The sequence below is a fragment of the Megalobrama amblycephala genome, linkage group LG18, assembly GCF_018812025.1.
Source record: "Megalobrama amblycephala isolate DHTTF-2021 linkage group LG18, ASM1881202v1, whole genome shotgun sequence".
Classification (NCBI taxonomy): domain Eukaryota; kingdom Metazoa; phylum Chordata; class Actinopteri; order Cypriniformes; family Xenocyprididae; genus Megalobrama; species Megalobrama amblycephala.
In genome coordinates, this window is record NC_063061.1 from 19,327,468 (window position 1) to 19,339,144 (window position 11,677).

General features: G+C 36.3%; 1 protein-coding gene across 1 annotated transcript; it reads right to left on the minus strand.

Moving 5' to 3' along the window:
- Positions 1-650: 650 nt before the first annotated feature.
- On the minus strand, positions 651-2,685 carry LOC125252822 (olfactory receptor 146-like). Its single transcript, XM_048166413.1, has 2 exons — positions 2,417-2,685; positions 651-1,949 (listed from the first exon to the last, which is right to left on the minus strand). Exon 2 carries the CDS (start codon positions 1,947-1,949, stop codon positions 1,008-1,010), a length of 942 nt encoding a protein of 313 aa, XP_048022370.1. The 5' UTR covers positions 2,417-2,685; the 3' UTR covers positions 651-1,007.
- Positions 2,686-11,677: the final 8,992 nt, after the last annotated feature.

An 11,677-nucleotide genomic window follows, 5' to 3' on the forward strand; every position in this document is an offset into this window, starting at 1 on the left:
CTGAATGTTTTCTTTTTTATTTGGCATTTTAAGTTATTTAATTTCTAATTCAAATATCCCTTTATGCTTCATATTTTATTCATGCTTTCTTTGCCCTCTGACCTGAAGAGGGGTGTGTTATTTTCACTTAAAATCATTGGAAAAAGAGTGGAGTAATTTAATAATAGCATGAGTGCTACTCATGGAGGAAACACATTAAATGTTTTGTCACAATATTCTTTTGTTAGACTGATTTTTTTCACTTTATATTATAGTCACATGTATATTATAGTTATACAGTCAAAACAAAATTTATTCAGACACCTTGAACATTTCATTTATTAAGACAGTTTCACTATAGTTTAAAAAATTGTAATAAAATATGACAAGATCTCAGAGTTAAACTGTGTCAGAAAAAAATAAAATAAATAATCTTAATTATGTCATATAACACTTAAGCAAAACATGGTCAGGTCAAAGTGTCTGAATAATTTTTGGTTCCGATTTTTTTAATTAATTTTACTGGTAGTCCACTGTATGAAGAATTTTGGGTATAATGTCATATATGTATATTTTGCTATCCTGACTTATATAAATGAACTATAGTGTCCTGCACCACTAGTAAAAAAAATAAAAATAATAATTTAAAAAAAAGCACTGCTGTACATTATTACGAACATTATTTTTTTAAAAAATATTATAACATCCATTTTAAATTCCACATTTTTGATTAGATTAAACCACAAAGTTCAGAAGTTATGGTCAATATGTGTTTTAATTGTTGTAAGTTTTACAGTGATTTCCATGTTTTCCTGGGACATAAAATACTTCTTATTAGCATGTATTTTATATTTCCACTGTCCACATTTATCACAAGGTTGATGCCCTCCATGCATATAATGTTATATAGGCTATTCACACAAGTAATGTTTAGAATGAAATAGAAATGTAGACCAATGTATATTTAAACTTTGTCATTAACACTCAAAGAAAATTAGAAATATAGCAAAATGTAACGTAACAAAAAATCACATTGAATTAACTTTATTTTTGTAAATAAGTTTAAACAGTCTCTGTCTTATTTCCTTGGCTTGTAGACCATATATTATAGGATTCAAGCTTGGTGGAATAACTTGGCGAATTACACTAGATATATTTTTACTTTCAGTGTATGCAGGGAAACGTTGAAGCAAAATGGCAGTGAATCCAGTAACCATCATGATTATATAAACAGCCAGATGAGTACTGCAGGTTTTTATTGCTTTGCTGTTGGTTGCTTTGTTTTTGCTTTTGAAGCATACCATCGCTATTCTGAGATATGTCAATAACACCCACCCCAGTGAGGAGGTGAGTAAAACCACAGTAAAAGTCAATCCATATACATTATTAATCACTGTATTTTCACAGGACAGTTTAAATAGTGAAGCGTTGTCACAAAACAGATTTTGAATCACAGATCTGCAGTGAGACAGACGTAAACTGAGGCCGATCAGAATTCCCACCAGCACTATTGCAGCACCCCAGGCGCCTGCCGACAGTTTAACCACCATATTATTGCTCATTATAGTTGGGTATCGCAATGGATTGCAAATGGCCACATATCTGTCAAAGGCCATGATCATTAGAATAGTGTGGGATGCAGTTCCATACACATGTCCAAAAAAAGCTTGCATAGCACACTCCACATATGTGATGTAGCGCTCAGAGGGGTCTGTTAAAATATGACTCATCAAGCGTGGCAAAAGAACGGTTGTGCCTAATAAATCATTCAGTGGCAAATTGCAGAAAAGAATGTACATAGGCTGATGTAACCTTTTTTCCACTGAGATCTGAATCAAAATCCCAATGTTAAATACTATAATAAATATGTAAGCAAGCAAAAAAATGATGAATGCAAGATGATTGGACAGATGTTTAACTTGTAGTCCCTCCATTAAGAGTATGCTGTATCTGAATGTCAGGTTGTCCATCTGTGAAATAAACAAAAAAACATGCATTAGAGTACAGGGCTGCATTTTGCCAAAAGCATTGTATAAGCCTCAGATCGTAGAGACAGTAGATTGTGGTTTCTACAGTAGGTTGTGGTTACACCGTTAAGTGTTTTTAGTGTTTTCAGGGAGGTGCAGCATATATATATCTGTTCACATTTAAAAAAAAAAAAAATGTGTGTGTGTGTGTGAGGGGGGGGGGGTGTTTTCATGACCCTTTAATGCAGCACATATACAGTATATGTAAATTACTAAACAAGAACAGAAGTAGAAAGTACGTCTGTCTTCACATTGTGGTCAAAAAAGAACAATATTTGCCCACTCCAGTAATTCTCATAAACTTCTATCCACAGCAGCAGGTATGAAGTATTTGAGTATTTGCTAATTGCTGATAATGAAAAATAAATTCACCCCTAAATTGTTTACCCCACTCCGATATGTATACTTACGAAGTTAGATGACTAATAGATAAATAGTTGTCACTTCAGTTTAATATAGTGGCAGACAGCTGTTGCATTCCCTTTAACTTGGTAATCATTCAAAAGAAAAACTATGATGTGTTTCAGAAGAGCTGGCTTGACCACTTTATATGTGTATCACACACAAACTGTTTTGTCATCATTACCCAAGAGTGTTAAACAATTCTCTTTGGAGGACTACTGATCAGGTTTGCTTATATTGTACCCTAGTGAAAAATAAATATGCTAAAATGTACTTAAAATACATTTATTTTATGCTAAGTATACTATAATTGCATTTACATATTTATGTACTTAATATAAATACCCTTCAATTGTACTTTTATTGTACTAAATTGGTATACTTAAAGTCTGCTAAACTGGAACAAATATTTGTGGGTTGAGGTCCAAATAAAGATATACTTAAGTATATTTGTTTGTGCTAAAGTGGAACTATTGCAAGTATACTTTAGGTACACTTTATATATCTTGCATTCAAATTATACAGTGATCATACTATCCTTACTAATAGTGATATTAAACACATTTTAGGCTTAATATTAAGAAATATGCATTGTGCAATAAAAAAGAACTCCAAATAAAGTTTAATTAAAATATTTATGTCAGTATGTTAGTAAACATAGTAGTCAACATTTGAAGTGGATCAAAACCTTTCTTCAAAGTTGTCCTAAAACCTTCTTCTTGGGACAACTTTGATTTACTTTTTTGATCCACTTCAAATGTTGACTACTGTGTATTAATGGGTTTGTAGTTAGTGTGAAATTAACGTAGGCCTATTTTAAATACATTTTCGTAGGTTTTTTACTTGGGCAGACTCTGCATCCATTGCCTCTGACATGATTTCTCACTGTCACACACCTAACTTAGAAACTCTTAAGAAAATCCAGAGTTACCTAAACTCATAATTATGAGTTGTGCTGATGTTCATGTGTATTTTATCTCATAAATACATTATTCCTGAAATGATTTGAAAACACTGTAACTGCTGACGCTAAACCTTAACCTCCACTGGCCTGCCCCAATGTCCTAACATTGGTTGAACCAGAAGTTGACACATATAGACCGAAATTATTGATGTGTTTAGAACACGCCATAAAGCGAATGCCATCACACTCACCAACAATCGGTTTAGCTGTACTTTTGCTCAACAACCAAACTCGCTGTAGTGCACACTATTGGGAATCTGTGTTGCAGTTTTGGCACATTTGTCAGAAGGAAACTGGGTCTAGAAACTCATTGTAGCTAAAGACACAAGTCTCACCATGTATTTCATATCTGAGAATGATGAAATTATTTTTAGATGATAGTATATAATTTTTAGATGAGACTTTCTTTTTGTGCATGGACTGATTTTGTTATGGACTGAAACATCTAGTTTTCTTCTGCTAACTGGCTGTAAGGGCAGAATTTTCAAACCCACCTTTTGCCTATATAGCTCAAATGTAACAATGAGCAATTTGCAAATAAAATGATTTAATTTGTTAAATATTTAAGTAGCCTACTACATCAGTAATTTATTTTTGTTGAATACCATGTTGACCTGTTATGATTAAATGTACAATTCAATGTACAATGAACTGTATTCGAGTTCTTGTTTAGTATAAAAATAGTATTGGCCTAGATAAAAGTTTACAGGAAATGTATTTTGAGTTGCAAAAAATAATCATGAAGTTTTATAATTATGACCTTTACCTTTTCAATAATTTGCTCACACTTTGAATATCAGGTAGGCTATTGTTTAATTCAATTCAAATTTATTTCTATAGCACCTACAATTTTGCATCATTGCAAAGCAAATATACATACATGTAGAAAGTAGTTACAAAAGTAAATATTTGTAATTATGACAAATAAAGAAAACAACATATAGTCAGTTTGATGAAAGGTGAAAGGTGAATGGTAAAAGAAATTCACGTACCTGATCAGAAGTTTTATTACTTTAGTGTATTGTAATGCATTCCAAAGCACCTACTGTAATACGGTAACACTTTATAATAACGTTCAGTTATAAGTCACTTGTAAATTATTAGTTAATGGTGAACTAATCATTTACAAAACATGATTATATGTTTATAAATGATTGATCAGTGATATGTTAATATTTTATGAATGTTTTATTAATTCCGTTATAGGTCATTTATAAATTATTAGTTAATGGTGAACTAATCATTTACAAAACATGATTATATGTTTATATATGATTAATAAGTGATATACTAACATTTTATGAATGTTTTATTAATTTGGCTATAAGTCATTTATAATTTATTAGTTAATGATCAGTGATTAGTTAATGATTATTAGTAAATTATCATTAGTAAATGATCAGTATATGATTTATTGATGAAGTTGTAAGCTGGTCTGTGTTCAAAAGCACAAACATGCAGGTATGCTAAATCACTATTTTTAAGAAGAGTAATTTATTTGTTTTGAAGTGGATAAACATTTATAAATACCTTACAGTCAGGTGATTCTAGTCGATTATATTAAATCCTTTCACTCATCAGCACAGACTTGTGTTCTGTGTGGAGTGTGTGGGGTCTAGTGATGAAGTCAACCTCTGATCCAGATTTACCTTCCACTGAAGCTCACATCAGGTGCACAGAGTTCAACACTCCATGTGTGTCAGAGAAGACAGCTGTCTATACCCTCACCAGTCAGCACTTACACTGCAGTACACACTATAAAGTGTTCAACAGCTGTTATAGATGATGTAAACTATTCATCACTTATAAATGTTACACATCATTTGTAGACATTTCTTTCCTGTTACAAATTATTTGTATATGTATACAAGTCATTTATAACACTTTCTGCATACCCTATTCTAGTTTAAACTATTCATCACTTATAAATGTGTTACATATCATTTGCAGACCTTCTTTATAAATTATGTACAAACTGCAATTTGTAAATGTACCATTTATTTGCCATATGCAAAGTATATCTTTCAGTTACAGGATATAAAAATCTATACGAATCCCGATATTTAAATGAAATATTTTAATATAAAAATTATGATATTTTATGCAAATATATTTTACTATTACTCTGTACTATATTTTACTTTGAGCCCCTAACTCACCCCTTATACCTAAACATGACCACTTTTTAGCCACTTCACAAAAATAAAAACGCAAGACATATATATTTACAGTGATTGTTATCTTAGTTGATATACTGTTGTATAAAAAGTATAATTTTAAGCTCCCTACTCCACCCTATTACCTTAAGCATAACCATTTTGACAATATACGTAACGTTAGTGTAACAGGCAGATAAATGTACGTTAGTCACAATAATTTATTTAAAACATTACAAAAAGCAGTATACAGAACAGACAAAACGACACGTATGCTACATTACCAGCGAAATGACAGCAAATCATAATTTTGTGTGAGTAACAGAATGAAATTAAAGTGTTTAATCGCTGCAAACATTCCTCTGATCTGCATTTCCATCCTTTTAAGCGTCGCGCTGATCTAACTCAACACAGCAACCCCAGCTAACACAGTTACGTTGTGACGATGTAACTGGACCGGACCATATTTGTTGTAGCGACGTACCAAATAACGTTCTAGGGACGTAACTTTGTGATTCCCATATTCGTCGTGGCGATGTTATAGTGGTACGTCTCTGTAACGTGAGGAGTACGTCTCAACGACCAAACTGGCACGTTGTAAAAACGTAACCGGATCGGCTCATATTAGTTGCAGCGACGTTCCAAATAACGTTCTAGGGACGTAACTTTGTGATTCCCATATTCGTTGTAGTGACGTTATAGCGGTACGTCGCTGGGACGTGACAGTAACGTCTCAACTACCAAACTGGCACGTTGTAAAAACGTAACCGGATCGGCTCATATTAGTCGCAGGGATGTTCCAAATAACGTTCTAGGGACGTAACTTTGTGATTCCCATATTCGTCGTGGCGACGTTATAGCGGTACGTCGCTGGAACGTGACAGTAACGTCTCAACTCCCAAACTGGCACGTTGTAAAAACGTAACTGAATCGGCTCATATTAGTTACAACGACGTCCCGAATAATGTTCCAGCGACGTAACTTTGTGATTCCCATATTCGTTGTGGCGACGTTTTAGTGGTACGTTGCTGGAACGCAACAGGTACGTCCTAAAGACCAAAATACCACCTCGACCTTTATCTTAATTCTGCTTCTCACCTTTACTCCGGGGAATGGAGATGGAGAGTGCTCCGTCCATGACCTTGAAATCCATGCAGAACTGATAAATACTTAATTTTCTGCTATAAAACCTTATAAATTCTAATTGTTATAGGGAATTGTATTGCTTTGGTTAATACATTTGCAGATCAAAATATGTAGTGGAAACCAATAGAAACCCTCATTAAATTCTGATAGAAAATGTCTAGAAACACACTGCATCCATGAAATCATCAACAGTGTTACTTTGTACAATTACTAAGCCAATACTGTGGCGACCAGGGCGGGCGAGAGCCGTGAGGGAACGGCGCGAGGCCGGTGGCGCGAGTGTTAATGAGCTTCACCTGGGAGGCGCACCGGCCTTGAGTCCCTCACGGAGGAGCTCCGGGAGCATAAAAGGAGGAGCGACTACAGTGAAGGACGAGAGAGGACCAGGCCTGGACTTTATGTTATGTTTTATTATGTTTGTGTGGCCGGCAGACGTCCGCGAGGGTCTGCCGGCATTACTTTCGTTTTGTTCTTTGTTTATTTCTAATTAAAGTTTTGTTGAATGTTCGCCGGTTCCCGCCTCCTTCTTCCCGTATTGACGAACTTCGTTACATTGGTGCCGAAACCCGGGAGGAAGGAGGGACATGCTGTCGAAGAGCCCTCGCTGCTGAGGGGGATCGCGGTGCTGCGGAGTTCGGGCAGCGCGGGAGTGTGTGTAGACCGCGAGAGGCTGCCCGAGGCGGTGGTGCTGGAGCCTAGTGACAGGTGGGACGGAGAGCTCGAGGCTGTGCCCCTGGGACGAGGTGGGGTGGCTGCCGTCCAAGAGGGAGCGGAGGAGTCGCCGCCGTTTGCCGTGGGCCGGAGCCTGCTGCCGTCCGCCATAAAGGGGAGGAGCAGGGAACGGGGGACTCGCTGCCGGCTGCCCTCAGTCCGGAGGAGCCATCGCCGGCCGCCAGGAGGCGGTCGAGGATCGGGCCGTCCACCGAGCGTCCAGTGCCACCGCATGGCACCGCGAGGAAGAGCCTCCCGGCTGGCTGAGGACCGAACGGCAGTGTGTCGGGGAACCGGACCAAGAATTTTTTTTTTCTCTTTTTCCTCTCTCCCCTCTCTCGTCCTGTCGCTCCCCTTGCTTCCGTCTCCTTTCTCTCGTCTCGTCTGTCCTTACCCCCAGGTGCTGCGGCCGCCGAGACAGGCCCCGGGGGGGAGTAGAGCGCAGTCTCGGGAGTACCCCCCGGCCTGCGAGGGGCGATGGGGGTATGTGGCGACCAGGGCGGGCGAGAGCCGTGAGGGAACGGCGCGAGGCCGGTGGCGCGAGTGTTAATGAGCTTCACCTGGGAGGCGCACCGGCCTTGAGTCCCTCACGGAGGAGCTCCGGGAGCATAAAAGGAGGAGCGACTACAGTGAAGGACGAGAGAGGACCAGGCCTGGACTTTATGTTATGTTTTATTATGTTTGTGTGGCCGGCAGACGTCCGCGAGGGTCTGCCGGCATTACTTTCGTTTTGTTCTTTGTTTATTTCTAATTAAAGTTTTGTTGAATGTTCGCCGGTTCCCGCCTCCTTCTTCCCGTATTGACGAACTTCGTTACAAATACATTTGAACATTACCATGGAAACATGTTTTAACCATGTAAAGTGTTATCAAGTTATGAGTACAGAAAACTGAACACATGAATTCATAAATTGAACACATTCATAGATCAAACAATACAATCAATAAATAAATGTAACCAGTGATTAATATGTTTTATTCTTTTAATTGACAAAGTGTTTTATCATTAGATGGGTATAGATAAATAATGATTTTATCAATTATATTTATAGATACTCTTATGATTACTACTATCCATAATTTGGCACAAAAATGACAAAGATATGAAAAAGATTCAGCAGATATTTATTACTTTATTTGCAAAAAATATATATTTTAAACCATTTCCTAAGTGTCCTATATGAGGCAGCTGCTACAAATATACTGAGGTAATGTGCTTTAATACTGCTTTACTGCCAGACAATATCACAATTACCAAAGATATACAGTCCTTGAGCTTCTCAAAAGCTAAAAAAATCCAGAAGATGACATTCAAAAAGAATAAAAGATATATATAAAGAACAATATAAAGATTTTTTTTTTTTTTTAGCATTTCTTCAAATAATAGTTTGGCCCACCTAAAAATACATGTACAGTTTTTATTCAAGAAAATGAACATGTGGACTTTCTCAGGAAGAATTTGAGATCTCTCATTACCGTGTCCTCAGCTGTGTAGAACACTCTTTCCAACAGTGTTGCAGAGGTAGATGATGGAGAGCTGTGAGAGAAGAGGAAGAGTGTCTTTCTCAGGTTCTTCTGAGGCAAGGATAGGAGGATGGTCTCTATATATTCACTTTGGATTTTTGGAAACTGGAAGATAAAAAAATATTTATTGTAGTAGTTATTGTAGTCAGGTTTATTGTTTGTTAGAAAGGTATGAGGAAAGCATCTTTAACTTACATGTTCCTCCTCTTCTTCATCCTGAGCTGCACAGTCACCTCGGTCACCACTGCCATCATCCTCCTCCTCTGGCAGCTGAAAAAGAGGATTACATTGTTAGAAGTTGCATTTTTACTTTTGAAAGCAGTCTCTTCTACCAAGGCTGCATTTGATGAAAAAATAAAGTAAAATAATAATATTGTGAAGTAGATTTACTTTAATATTCTAAAATAGTTTTCCTATTAACTGTATTCTACTTTAATCTATTTTTAAAAGTAAGTTATTCCTGTGATCAAAGCTGAATTTTCAGCATCATTACTCCAGTCTTCAGTCACATGATCCTTCAGAAATCATTCTAATATGATGATTTGATGCTCAAGAACACAACAATATGAAGCAACACATTTCAAAAGAAATGTCCGAGCATCATTAGAATGATCAAAGATCAAGTGGCACTGAAGACTAGAAAAATGATGTCGAAAATTTTCCGTCAAAGGAATAAATTAAATTTTGCAACATCTTCCAAATCTCAATATCTTTGACTGTCAGATTATAAACAGACTGAACGCAACTGGCTCTGACCCGACGTGTTTGGGCAAGATCAGTTGAAAGTATCAAATTACATTTATAATCTGCCTTACAGTTGTTAAGTGTGTCCCTGGCTTTAGTCATTGTTGCAGCCTCCTCAAAAAATATATCTTTCTGTACACGAAAGCACGAAAAAAATATTTTAAGAAAAAATACAGTAAGGGCATATTTCATGTAGCTTAAATGAATTGCGATTATTACGTTTTTTTTTTTTTTTTATAATAATTTTGAAATTATTAAAATATCATGTATATATTGTAAGTTACAACATTATTTGTTTTTATCATGACATGAATTCATGTCGTTCCAAACCTGTCAAGACTTTCGTTCATCTTCAAAACACAAATAAAGATAATTTAATGAAATCTGAGAGCTTTCTGTCCCTCCATTGACAGTCTACACAATTGCCACTTTGATGTTTAAAACAAAAGTTCATACAGATCGTAAATCTAATCTAATGAATTGAGAGGTTTAGTCCAAATTTTCTGAATAAACTCGATCACTTTATATAATGAACAAATTTAATACACAAATGCATATACAAACAAGTACAGTTGAGCGTTCATTTATGTTTGCTAATTAATGTTTATATGTGAATAAGTCTAAACTCAAACTGTATATTGAATTTAGCGAACAAGTCTCTTCAGAAAATTTGGACTAAACTGCTCCATTCATATGGATCACTTTTACAATCTCTTTGAACTTTTTGAAGTGTCAAAGTGTTAGTTGCATGGTCTGTAAATTGAGGGACAGAAAACTCTCAGATTTTATTAAAATATCTTCACTTATGTTTCGAAGATGAACAACAGATTCTTGCATGTTCAGAATGACATAAGGGTGAGTCATTTTTTTTTTTCATTTTTGTGTGAACTAACCCTTTAGGCAGGCATACACTGTGTAAGTTTGAACACTCAGTAGTTAGTGGGCCCTTGCATACAAGTTAGTTAACCCGATAATCATGTCAAAGCAGTTGGTACATTGCACAACTGCATTACACAGCTTTTCTTTGTTTTAAAAACAGACTTAACATTTATCTATTATGGGTCCTAATTAGGAGATGATGAGCACTAGGGATGCAACAATACAGTTAGCCCACGGTTCAATACATACCTCGGTTTTTTAACCACGGTTTTCGGTTCGGTTCGGTTCAGTTTGTTATTCTATGCTTAGGCAATAGGAACAGTAAGAGGTTAGTAGAAAAAGTAAAAACGATTTATTGCAATACTCCTTTATTTTATTTAAAAGCAAAGAAAAGTCCACTAGTTTCTAGTGTATTGTATAATATAAAATAATTTTTTATTTTAAAATTAACACTGACATCTCACAGCTGTTGGTAGCCCATGTACAAACTGTACAAACAAATTCTCCAAAGCTGTTTACCAAGCTTTCGATTAAATTTAATATTTGAAATCACCAATAAAATCTGACAACAACTGCCTCATTTTATTTTATTTTTTTTCTCAAACGCTGGAATCATGACAAAAAATCTGTACTTTTCAGGCTGGATCAAGCTAATGCGCATGCGCAGACCTAAATGCGCGTCTCTTGTGCCTCATTTCGGAGACACTCGTCTGGCTGTTTCTATAGAAACCGGTGCTTCTAACGGCCGCTGCAGTGACGCGATGACTTTATCAGTCAGTGATTGGCTCTTATTTAGAAGGCGGGACTTATTCCACCATATTGCGCGTTTCACTTTCTCCCATTCAAAACAATACGAGTGACGCGTCTTGTGTTATTCTATAGTCTTTGATTATACTCAACGGCAAAACCGAAATGTCTCCACACCACGGATTTGAAAGACGCCGGCGCTTCCTCATACTGTAGCCTCACTTCCCCGCCGCTCGCCATGTTAAAGTGTGGAATGATGGTTCAGCGCCCCCTAACTTTAGAGCATAGTGATTGAATATTTACTCGCGGGGAGGAGTACTCGTAGACTTACAGGCACACACAAACAGTCAATTCGGAGAGAAATAAAACGCACATAAATTATTTAAACGTAAAACCGAA